This window comes from Bubalus kerabau, chromosome 23 (genome assembly GCF_029407905.1).
Source record: "Bubalus kerabau isolate K-KA32 ecotype Philippines breed swamp buffalo chromosome 23, PCC_UOA_SB_1v2, whole genome shotgun sequence".
NCBI classification, from domain to species: domain Eukaryota; kingdom Metazoa; phylum Chordata; class Mammalia; order Artiodactyla; family Bovidae; genus Bubalus; species Bubalus kerabau.
The window spans coordinates 19,603,432-19,615,817 of NC_073646.1; the positions used below are offsets into that span (position 1 = coordinate 19,603,432).

At 42.5% G+C, this 12,386-nt stretch overlaps 1 protein-coding gene across 4 annotated transcripts in view; it reads left to right on the forward strand.

Moving 5' to 3' along the window:
• REXO5 (RNA exonuclease 5) overlaps nt 1–12,139 on the forward strand; it is a 58,272-nt gene extending 46,133 nt beyond the window's left edge. For 3 of the 4 annotated variants that reach the window (XM_055562558.1, XM_055562557.1, XM_055562556.1), the window contains exons 16-20: nt 1,648–1,740; nt 6,831–7,047; nt 7,286–7,470; nt 8,600–8,718; nt 11,854–12,139. In XM_055562558.1, coding sequence (XP_055418533.1) covers nt 1,648–1,740; nt 6,831–7,047; nt 7,286–7,470; nt 8,600–8,718; nt 11,854–11,971 — 732 coding nt within the window. In that variant the 3' untranslated portion in view covers nt 11,972–12,139. The remainder of the gene's footprint in view (nt 1–1,647; nt 1,741–6,830; nt 7,048–7,285; nt 7,471–8,599; nt 8,719–11,853) is intronic. The other variant, XM_055562559.1, reaches the window with a different exon arrangement.
• Nucleotides 12,140–12,386: the final 247 nt, after the last annotated feature.

Sequence of the window (12,386 nt, forward strand, 5' to 3'; positions counted from 1 at the left end):
GATTGTCACCAACTGGAATATGAGAGAGACATGCTCTGTTTCATGGGAACAGTGTTGACCCATAAGAATGTGTGCCCAGTATTGACAAGATCTGATTTTTTGAGAATCAAGAAATCTGTCAATACTCATATTGCCTCCAATTTTCTTAAATATCATGTTCAGTTCAGTTTCAGTTCAGTCGCTCAATTGTGTCTGACTCTTTGCGACCCCATGAACCGCAGTACATCGGGCCTCCCTGTCCATCACCAACTCCCGGAGTCCACCCAAACCCATGTTGTTTTTGGTTTGGGGGGCATTTTTTGTTTTGATCCATCCTAATGGGTGTGAGCCAGGGTGGCTTCCCTGGTGGCTCAGAGGTTAAAGCATCTGTCTGCAATGCGGGAGACCTGGGTTCAATCCCTGGGTTGGGAATATCCCCTGGAGAAGGAAATGGCAACCCACTCCAGTATTCTTGCCTGGAGAATCCCATGGACGGCGGAGCCTGGTGGGCTACAGTCCACGGGGTCGCAAAGAGTCGGACATGACTGAGCGACTTCACTTTACTTCACAATGGATGTGATGTAATATCTTGTGGTTTTTCTTGACTTCCAGATCCCTAATGATTAATGATGTTGAGTATCTCTGTATGTTTAGTGGCCATTTGTGTATCTTCTTTGGAGAAATGCCTCTCCTAGTCCTTTGCCTATTTTTTTATTGGGTTTGATGTTTTTGTTGAGTCTTAGTAGTTCTCTACATATTTTATTTTTTAATACTTGTTTATTTGGCTGTACCAGGTCTTACTTGCAGTTTGATCTTTGTTGGGACATGCAAACTTTTTAGTTGAAGCATATGGGATCTAGTTCCCTGACCAGGGATCAAACCCAGCTCCCCTGCATTGGGAGCACAGAGTCTTAGCCCCTGGACCACCAGGGAGGTCCCCTATATATTTTGACTCCTTCAGTAGATATGTGATTTGCAAATATTTTCTCCCATTCTTTCTGCTGCCTTTTCACATTGTTGATGGTTCTTCCTTGATGCACATTTTGATTTAGTTCTCTCTCTCCTTTTTTTATTTTGTTGCCTGTGTCTTTAGGGTCATATTCAAGAAATCATTGTCAAATCCAATAAAATGAAGGTTTTCTGTGGGAGCACTTTAATCTCTATGATGATGTTATGGCTTGGACTATCACATAGATTTAGCTATTTGGTTAATCAAATGGAAAAGCAGTAAATTTGAAGACACAAATCCAGTGGAAGAACTTAACCTCCAGAAGTTTGTGGGAAAGCTGCTTATTTAAAAAATTAAGCTAATAAGACAAATAGGAATCTCTGTCTGTGACTCAGAGTGATGACTTTAGTGATTAATAATAAATAATATGAAAAGCAATTTAGGCAGTAAATACTTTTGTTACTTACCCCATAGCACCCAGAGAGAGAAAGGCTTCAATTTTAAGTGACAAATTTAAGGTTATTTTCTGAGAAACTAGGTTCTGCATGTGGTGATTCTACTTAAAATGACAGTTTGTGATCACTGTCAAGCCCAGCACTGCAGGGACATCCATTCTTGTGACTTTGGCCACTGTAGTTTAAGGGGACTCTATTCCCAGACTCTTCTCTGGCAGATTAAGCCTACAAAGCCAAAGTAAGAAAATCTTGTTGTTCCTGCAGCCACATCTCTGTATACAATATGAAGTCCTGGAAGCTGCCCAGCTGGCCATAGAGTCTTTGGATGGCGTCCTGGTAGAGGGTTCCTGCATCAAGGTAAGGTCACCAGAGAAAGCATAAAATAGTACCCTTCACTCAACCCTGTATTTTCCAGCTTAGACAACCACCCTTCAGAAGCTTAGACATGAGACTTTATATTATTGAAAGTCTTCATCCAAGCCTGGTATTCTTATAGTGGTGACCTGGCATGTGATAACTTTCATTTTTGTCAAAATCAACCTGTGCTGCATTGGCATTGTCCTTCTACTCTTAATGACTCAGTTCAGTTCAGTTCAGTCCCTCAGTTGTGTCCAATTCTTTGCGACCCCATGAATCATGGCACGCCAGGCCTCCCTGTCCATCACCAACTCCCGGAGTTCATTCAAACTCAAGTCCATTGAGTTGGTGATGCCATCCAGCCATTTCATCCTCTGTCGTCCCCTTCTCCTCCTGCTCCCAATCCCTCCCAGCATCAGAGTCTTTTCCAACGAGTCAACTCTTCCCATGAGGTGGCCAAAGTATTGGAGTTTCAGCTTCAGCATCAGTCCTTGCAATGACCATCCAGGGCTGATCTCCCTTAGAATGGACTGGTTGGATCTCCTTGCAGTCCAAGGGACTCTCAAGAGTCTTCTCCAACACCACAGTTCAAAAGCATCAATTCTTTGGCGCTCAGCCTTCTTCACAGTCCAACTCTCACATCCATACATGACCACTGGAAAAACCATAGCCTTGACTAGACGGACCTTTGTTAGCAAAGTAACGTCTCTGCTTTTCAATGTGCTATCTAGGTTGTTCATAACTTTCCTTCCAAGGAGTAAGCATCTTTTAATTTCATGGCTACAGTCACCATCTGCAGTGATTCTGGAGCCTAAAAAAATAAAGTCTGACACTATTTCCACTGTTTCCCCATCTATTTCCCATAAAGTGATGGGACCAGATGCCATGATCTTCATTTCTGAATGTTGAGCTTTAAGCCAACTTTTTTCGCTTTCACTTCCATCAAGAGGGTTTTTATTAGTTCCTCTTCACTTTCTGCCATAAGGGTGGTGTCATCTGCATATCTGAGGTTATTGATATTTCTCCCGGCAGTCTTGATTCCAGCTTATGCTTCTTCCAGCCCAGCGTTTCTCGTGATGTACTCTGCATATAGGTTAAATAAGCAGGGTGACAATATACAGCCTTGACGAACTCCTTTTCCTATTTGGAACCAGTCTGTTGTTCCATGCCCAGTTCTAACTGTTGCTTCCTGACCTGCATACAAATTTCTCAAGAGGCAGATCAGGTGGTCTGGTATTCCCATCTCTTGAAGAATTTTCCACAGTTTACTGTGATCCACACAGTCAAAGGCTTTGGCATAGTCAATAAAGCAGAAAGAGATGTTTTTCTGGAACTCTCTTGCTTTTTCCATGATCCAGTGGATGTTGGCAATTTGATCTCTGGTTCCTGGGCCTTTTCTAAAACCAGCTTGAACATCAGGAAGTTCACGGTTCACGTATTGCTGAGGCCTTGCTTGCAGAATTTTGAGCATTACTTTGCTAGCATGTGAGATGAGTGCAATTGTGCAGTAGTTTGAGCATTCTTTGGCATTGCCTTTCTTTGGGATTGGAATGGAAACTGACCTTTTCCAGTCCTGTGGCCACTGCTGAGTTTTCCAAATTTGCTGGCATATTGAGTATAGCACTTTCACAGCATCAGCTTTCAGGATTTGAAAGAGCTCAACTGGAATTCCATCACCTCCACTAGCTTTGTTCATAGTGATGCTTTCTAAGGCACACTTGACTTCACATTCCAGGATATCTGGCTCTAGGTGAGTGATCACACCATCATGATTATCTGGGTCGTGAAGCTCTATTTTGTACAGTTCTTACGTGAACCGTGAACTTCCTGATGTTCAAGCTGGTTTTAGAAAAGGCAGAGGAACCAGAGATCAAATTGCCAACATCCGCTGGATCATAGAAAAAGCAAGAGAGTTCCAGAAAAACATCTATTTCTGCTTTATTGACTATGCCAAAGCCTTTGACTGTGTGGATCACAATAAACTGTGGAAAATTCTTCAAGAGATGGGAATACCAGACCACCTGATCTGCCTCTTGAGAAATTTGTATGCAGGTCAGGAAGCAACAGTTAGAACTGGACATGGAACAACAGACTGGTTCCAAATAGGAAAAGGAGTTCGTCAAGGCTGTATATTGTCACCCTGTTTATTTAACTTATATGCAGAGTACATCATGAGAAACGCTGGACTGGAAGAAGCACAAGCTGGAATCAAGATTGCCGGGAGAAATATCAATAACCTCAGATATGCAGATGACACCACCCTTATGGCAGAAAGTGAAGAGGAACTCAAAAGCCTCTTGATGAAAGTGAAAGGTGAGAGTGAAAAAGTAGGCTTAAAGCTCAACATTCAGAAAACGAAGATCATGGCATCCGGTCCCACCACTTCATGGAACATAGATGGGGAAACAGTGGAAACAGTGTCAGACTTTATTTTTCTGGGCTCCAAAATCACTACAGATGGTGACTGCAGCCATGAAATTAAAAGATGCTTACTCCTTGGAAGGAAAGTTATAACCAATCTAGATAGCATGTTCAAAAGCAGAGATATTACTTTGCCAACAAAGGTCCGTCTAGTCAAGGCTATGGTTTTTCCTGTGGTCATGTATGGATGTGAGAGTTGGACTGTGAAGAAGGCTGAGCGCCGAAGAATTGATGCTTTTGAACTGTGGTGTTGGAGAAGACTCTTGAGAGTCCCTTGGACTGCAAGGAGATCCAACCAGTCCATTCTGAAGGAGATCAGCCCTGGGATTTCTTTGGAAGGAATGATGCTAAAGCTGAAACTCCAGTACTTTGGCCACCTCATGCGAAGAGTTGACTCATTGGAAAAGACTCTGATGCTGGGAGGGATTGGGGGTAGGAGGAGAAGGGGACGACAGAGGATGAGATGGCTGGATGGCATCACTGACTTGATGGATGTGAGTCTGAGTGAACTCTGGGAGTTGGTGATGGACAGGGAGTCCTGTCATGCTGCGATTCATGGGGTCACAAAGAGTCAGACACAACTGAGCGACTGATCTGATCTATGTATTCTTGCCACCTTTTCTTAATATCTTCTGCTTCTGTTAGGTCCATACCATTTCTGTCCTTTATCGAGCCCGTCTTTGCATGAAATGTTCCCTTGGTATCTCTAATTTTCTTGAAGAGATCTCTAGTCTTTCCCATTCTGTTGTTTTCCTCTCTTTCTTTGCATTGATTGCTGAGGAAGGCTTTCTTTTCTCTCCTTGCTCTTCTTTGGAACTCTGCATTCTGATGCTTATATCTTTCCTTTTCTCCTTTGCTTTTCACTTCTCTTCTTTTCACAGCTATTTGTAAGGCCTCCTCAGACAGCCATTTTGCTTGTTTGCATTTCTTTTCCATGGAGATGGTCTTGATCCCTGTCTCCTATACAATGTCACAAACCTCCGTCCATAGTTCATCAGGCACTCTGTCTATCAGATCTAGTCCCTTAAATCTATTTCTCACTTCCACTGTATAATCATAAGGGATTTGATTTAGGTCATACCTGAATGGTCTAGTGGTTTTCCGCACTTTCTTCAATTTAATTCTAAATTTGGCAATAAGGAATTCATGATCTGAGCCATAGTCAGCGCCTGGTCTTTTTTTTGCTGACTGTATAGAGCTTCTCTATCTTTGGCTGCAAAGAATACAATCAATCTGATTTTGGTATTGACCATCTGGTGATGTTCTTGTGTAGAGTCTTCTCTTGTGTTGTTGGAAGAGGGTGTTTGCTATGACCAGTGCATTTTCTTGGCAAAACTCTATTAGTTTTTGCCCTGCTTCATTCCGTATTCCAAGGCCAAATCTGCCTGTTACTCCAGGTGTTTCTTGACTTCCTACTTTTGCATTCCAGTCCCCTATAATGAAAAGGACATCTTTTTTGGGTGTTAGTTCTAAAAGGTCTTGTAGGTCTTCGTAGAACTGTTCAACTTCAGCTTCTTCTGCGTTACTGGTTGGGACATAGGCTTGGACTACCATGATATTGAATGGTTTGCCTTGGAAACGAACAGAGATCATTCTGTCATTTTTGAGATTGCATCCAAGTACTGCATTTCGGAGTCTTCTGTTGACCATGATGGCTACTCCATTTCTTCTAAGGGATTCCTGCCCACAATAGTAGATATAATGGTCATCTGAGTTATCACCCATTCCAGTCCATTTTAGTTCGCTGATTCCTAGAATGTCGACGTTCACTCTTGCCATCTCCTGTTTGACTACTTCCGATTTGCCTTGTTTCATGGACCTGACATTCCAGGTTCCTATGCGATATTGGTCTTTACAGCATCAGATCTTGCATCTATCACCAGTCACATCCACAAATGGGTATTGTTTTTGCTTTGGCTCCATCCCTTCATTCTTTCTGGAGTTATTTCTCCACTGATCTCTAGTAGCATATTGGGCACCTACAGACCTGGGGAGTTTATCTTTCAGTATCCTATCATTTTGCCTTTTCATACTGTTCATGGGGTTCCTAAGGCAAGAATACTGAAGTGGTTCCCCATTCCTTTCTCCAGTGGACCACATTCTGTCAGACCTCTCCACCATGACCCGTCCATCTTGGGTGGCCCCACATGGCATGGCTTAGTTTCATTGAGTTAGACAAGGCTGTGGTCTGTGTGATCAGCTTGGCTAGTTTCCTGTGATTATGGTTTCAGTGTGTCTGCCCTCTGATGCCCTCTTGCAACACCTACCATCTTACTTGGGTTTCTCTTACCTTGGACTCTCTTATCACTACTTAGATCCAAATGGTTTGTTTGTTTTATGGTTGCCCTTTAGCTTTCAGGGAAATCAATGATATCTTGATGTTTCTTATGTAATTAAACCAGAATTTCATTGGTGTAGAAGGCAGAGAACTGATTTCCATTGCAGGTGTTGGGGTGAAAAGGAAAGGTAAGAGAGTATTATTTACACAAAAATATTTACATTTTATTTATCTATTATGTAAGTTACTACCATAGTTCTTTGGGGAAGTTATCATTAGCCTCTGTATATAGATAAGGAAACTGAAGAATTAAGTTACTTGCTAGTATGTAATAGGCCTGGGGATTGAAGTAGTGACTTTTCTAGCACTAATGCCATCTTTCCTTGGTTAGGTGCAGAGGCCTGTGACAGAACTCACCCTTGATTGTGACACCCTTGTGAATGAGTTGGAACAAGATTCTGAGAACCGAGGTACTATATACCTGTCTGGAGTGAGTGAAACCTTCAAAGAACACCTGGTGCAACACTGTAGCCTCTTCCTGGGCCTGGAAGCTATGATCTTGCCTAAAGATCTTAAAAGTGGAAAGCAGAAAAGATATTGTTTCTTGAGTAAGTCTGTGCCACCAAATATAGCCTTGGGGAAGGAGATTAAAGATGGTGATACCATGAGGTCAGAAAAAGGAAACGTTCACCAAATAGGCTCTCCTGGGCTGGATCAGGTCAGCATCTCCTGATTTTGTCCTTCTTCCTTGGCTCCGGGTGAGCTCTAACTTGGATGGTGATCAGTTTTGTTTTTGGTTTCTTTTTTTTGGTCCTTAATAACAGAACAGAGTATTCTTGTTTTCAGGGTTCAAAACATTTGGCAGTGCCCAGAGGGCCCTCAACATTCTCACGGGCAAGGACTGGAAGCTGAGAGGCAGGCATGCCCTAACCCCCAGGCACCTCCATGCCTGGCTCAGGGGCTTACCTCGTGAATCAAGGCTACCAGGGGTTCGTGTCATACCTCCCCCTTCAGAGCAGGAGGCCTTGCAGGTGCGTGAGTTAATGACTGTATCCTGGGGCTTGAGGGGAAAGGTAGCTAGATACTTTAGTTTTCTTGGTCTTGGTGTTGGCCTTCTGATGTTTATGGAAATTAGTCATGAGAGTCCTGGCACTTAACTTCACTCTCCAGCTTCTTCCAGCCCTGGACACACCTTTCTTTCTCCAAGATATCTCATACTTTGTCTCCTCCAAATTTGCTAAAATCAAGTTTTCAAGGTGGCTCTCCAAGGGATTTTGAGGGGTTGATACAGGAAGTTGGAGAGCTGGACCAGTCTTAAGTGATTTAAGGTTTCCTGCAGTGTATATATACACAAGATGATTTTTGGTGGTCATAGGTGGACCTCATTTTTCACCTTTTTTTAGTTATGAACTTTTTTTTCTAACATTTATTTAAGGTAACAACCACCACATTGAACCTATGATTACATGGATAGTATTATTTTTAAAGTGAAAGTGAAGTCCCTCAGTCGTGTCCAACTCTTTGCGACACCATGGTATATAGCCTGCCAGGCTCCTCCATCCATGGGATTTTCCAGGCAAGAAGACTGGAGTGGACTGCCATTTCCTTCTCTAGGGAGAAGGAATTGAACCTGTGTCTCCTGCATTGCAGGAAGACTCTACCATCTGAGCCCCCAGGGATCCCTAGTATTACTTAGATGAAGCTAAGGAGGAAATTGATTCACTTTAAAGAAAACCATTACGGAATATCCAACAGAAGGGTGAAGATAGGAGGTGAGTGGCTTAAGTTTGGGAAACTCTGCCCTAGTCTCATGTCCCACATTTAGCAGATGAGAAATAGAGATGAGAGCTAGTGAATGATTTGCCCAGGTCACAAATATACTTAATAGCAGAGGCCAGACTAGAGCTCTCCTTATGATTTGGTTCCCCTAACTCAGGGCCCTGGAAGATCCATCTGGAGGAATGGACAGCAGCTGTCCTAAACTGACTTGAAAGCCTGGGGATGCTGGGATGGGCCGGGAACCCTATAGTATAGATTCTGGCTTCACACTGAGGATTTGAACAGAGCCTTTCCTGGGAGCCTGAGGAGGAATGTTGCCATCTGTCCAAAAGTGAGCATTGGATACCCTGGCTGAGTGTCTATATCTGGCTTTGATCCTAGATGCTGAAGGTGGACCATCCAAAGATAGCTGCCTGGCACTGGGGCCGGAAGATAGGAAAGCTCTACCACAACCTGTGCCCAGGCACCCTCTGCCTGATCTTGCTGCCAGGAACCAAGAGGTAAGGATTGAAGGGTTGTTCCTTCATGATTCTGACCTCTGGACTTAAGTTTTTATTGGAGAAAGGCCTTTGGTTGATGTCCAGGCACATAAATGAAGACTGAAATGAATCATCTCTTTAACTCTCACAGTTCTAAGAGATAGGTTATTGTATTCCTATTTCACATGTGTTTGCTCTTCTATAACTACATTTTGTGATCCCTCAAGGTGGCTCATCCCAGTTTAAAGGCAGAGATCTTAGATCCTGCAGCCTCTCTAGAACAAGAAGCACTTGAGTAAAAAATGGTCAACTTCTAGGCAAGGTACAGGCTCAGATGGGACCAGAGCCTACCTTTCCCACATATAAGGAATGTGTTCCTGTCTTCCCTGCCCTTTCTGCCTTTACCAGTTCTGTTAACTTTTAAGAGATAGGGCCTGTTTTGTTGATTCTAAGCCTGAGGAGTAGTGAAGCAGGACTCTGGGTCTAGTCCCAGCTGTATCACTTAACTTTTCTGACAAGTAGTGGCCAAGCCACCTTCCTATTATGGATCTATTTCCCTTTAGTAAGATGAGGGATTTAAAATAAATCAGTAATTTTCAAATACTTTAAACTATAAAAATGAAAGTGTTAATAGCTCTGTCATGTCTGACTCTTTGCAACCCCATGGACTGTAGCCCACCAGACTCCATGTAATTTCCCAGGCAAGAATACTGGAGTGGGTTGCCATTCCCTTCTCAAGGGGATCTTCCCAACCTGGGGAGCAAACCTGGGTCTCCTGCATTCCAAGCAGATTCTTTACCACTGAGCCACCAGGGATCAGTTCTTTAAACTATAAAACCCTTTATTAAAGAGAAAAATTTTGATGTTAAATCTTTACTGAGGCATAAAGATGAGCAGTTCTGAAACGGGTGAGTAGGTATATGAATGAATATGTGTATTGGGGGATGAGGGAAAGAGGGCAGTGGCTCTTTTGAAATAAGCAGTTTGAAAATCACTGGATTGTATTATTTCTAATAAGTCCCTTAAAATTCTGACATTCTAGGATTATTTCACAGGCCCAGGGTTCCAGGTAGTGAAACATGAATGAATGCCTCAGGCCTTGAATCCTGGATCAGAAGTTAATTTCCTGTCATAAAATTCTTATAATATGTATTAGGGCTACTAGTGAAACAGGCTTCCTGCTGGGCAGCTTATAAGAATTACTGTCTCTGAGAAACAAATAATTACTAGGTGTTTACAGCAAAAAAAAAAAAAAAAAAATCTTGGACTGATACACTTTAAACAGGCTTATAGGTAGACTTAACAGTAAGAGGTTAAAAAGTGACCCACAATTGCCAAAGAAAGAGAAAAAAAGCTTTTTGGTTAACAGTTTGGTCTCTAAAAGGGGCAAACTTGAACTCGCCTGGACGAAACTTCTCAGAGCAAGTGCTGTGGAGGTTGAGGTAAAATAGGCAAATCTTCATGTACCAAGTAGAATACTTAGCTTGTAAGTATTCTACCCCCATTGTGTAGGTAAACTAAGCCAAGAGAGGGTCAAAGCTTTCTTCTTCTAGAAGTGGTTGGGATATTCTCAGGGGATGAGAGCTTAGAGGTGGGAACATTGGGTCAGGGAGCAAAAAAGCTTAAGTTCTGACTGAGGCAAATGTCCCAAGGCATGTTTGACAAGTCAGGAGAAAACTGGAAACAGCAAATCCTGTAGTAACAAAACCTGATGTTAGTCCTTTGTTTCAAAAGTTACACTCTCATTTCTGTAGTCATAATGATCTGTAGCCAGCAGCAGGAGCATGTTATTTCCCCGAGCTATAAGCCTTCTTTGTGACTGACTTCTTGTGGCCTCTTCTGTGCAGTGTCTCCATGATGCCAGCAGATAACATTTGGGAAACAGTAAAAGTGGCTCAGGAAGGAGTAGCAAGGAGAGTACAAGGTTTTCCCTCATGGTGGGAGCTTGACTCAGCTCTTAATAATTGCTGTAATTCATCAAACCCTTAATAAATGTCAAGTATTGCTAAGTGTTTTACATGCAGTTTTGGTTAAGGTTATTGCATCTCCAATTTTAACAAGATGAGGAAAAGGCTCAGGTTAAGCACCTTGCCTAAGGTCACAACAGCTTGTAAGTGCACAATTAATACTTGAATTATGAAGTGTAAACTGTTACTCGCTCAGTCATGTCTCTTTGTGACTCCAGCCTTCTCTGTCCATGGGATTCTCCAGGCAAGATTACAGGAGTGGGTTGCCATTCCGTTCTCCTGACCCAGGGATCGAACCCTGGTCTCCTGCATTGCAGGCAGATTCTTTACTGTATTTGAATTATGATTGTCTCTAATTTCAGAGCCACTCTCCAGCACTCAGAACTCCAGTTCTCCATACCCAAAAGGCCTGTGGCTTGTTAGCTTAAGTTCAGACGTTAGGTGGAGACAGATTCCGTGTTTGTCTTTGCTCATTTCTGCCGCCTCCGCCTTGGAGAGCTCCTCAGCCCTCTCACCCAATTCCATGAGTATTCACTATGAGGTCGTAGGAAACTAAAATATATCAGGTGACTCCTAAATTCTAAGCAATGTGCTAGGTGTTTCACAACATATTAAAAGTTAACATAACATTTTTAAGTAGTGCCTGGCATGTGATAGGTGCTACAGAAGTAGTTTTAGCAAAACAACATTCTAACAGCAGTTTAAAAGGATTCTGATGACAGTCTGTTATCTACAGCAGTACCTACTCAAGGTACATTAGCTGTTTGGGAGGAGTAAATGAGGACACATCTACAGTTCTTACTGCTTTAGTTGCAGTAAGTGCTCCATCTACATTAACATGTTAGCTCATACAGTCTACAGTCCTTCCCAAAGCCCTGTGAGATAGTAATTTAAATATTTAATATTTCTTTATCGTTGAAGAAACTGAGTTTGAGATCATTCACCCTTAGTTGAGATGTGCCTCACATCTGTTAAGTGGCAGAGCAGTGATTTGATTCTGGGCATCTGGGACTAGTCAGTATTCTTTCCATTGAACTATTTTCAGCAGGCAGCTTTCCATAGGCTGTCTACCTACCTGGCCCTCACCCCCATGGCACACACCCATACAAAAAAACCCTTTCACCTTTACCTTACTTTTTGTCAACAGGGTTGAATGAATGGTTAACTGTCTACTCCTCCTCCATTACAGCACTCATGGATCGCTCTCTGGCCTAGGACTGATGGGAATAAAAGATGAAGAGGAAAGCACCACTCCACAAACACGTGTTTGTGAGTCTGGCCACCACTTTCCGGGTGTTATTTCTTAATCCCTTGTGGGCAATGGCAGAAAATGTGGTCAGGCTGCAGGCACTCCACAGGCTGCCAGACCTCTCTATATAGCAGACAGTTTGTGGAAACATTGTACTCACTTAAGAGTCTAGTCCATTTATATGGCATGTACAAATTTTCAATAAATACCTAAAATTAAAACCTCATCTTTGAGGGGAGGCTACCAGTTTGTACTTTTTTGGTGTCAGTGGGTTTATATACAAGTTTTCTAGCAGGTGCTTATTTCATGTAGCACTCCTATTAAATGGTATACTGTATATAAGTAAGGAAACCAGGAAGAGAAAACCCAGACAGTATGTGGTTTGTCAAAGTTGTAACATCTGTGAAGCAAATTTCTGTAAGGCAAACTACTTTCTATTGAATGACTGTTACAAAATTGAAAGAAAAAGGCTG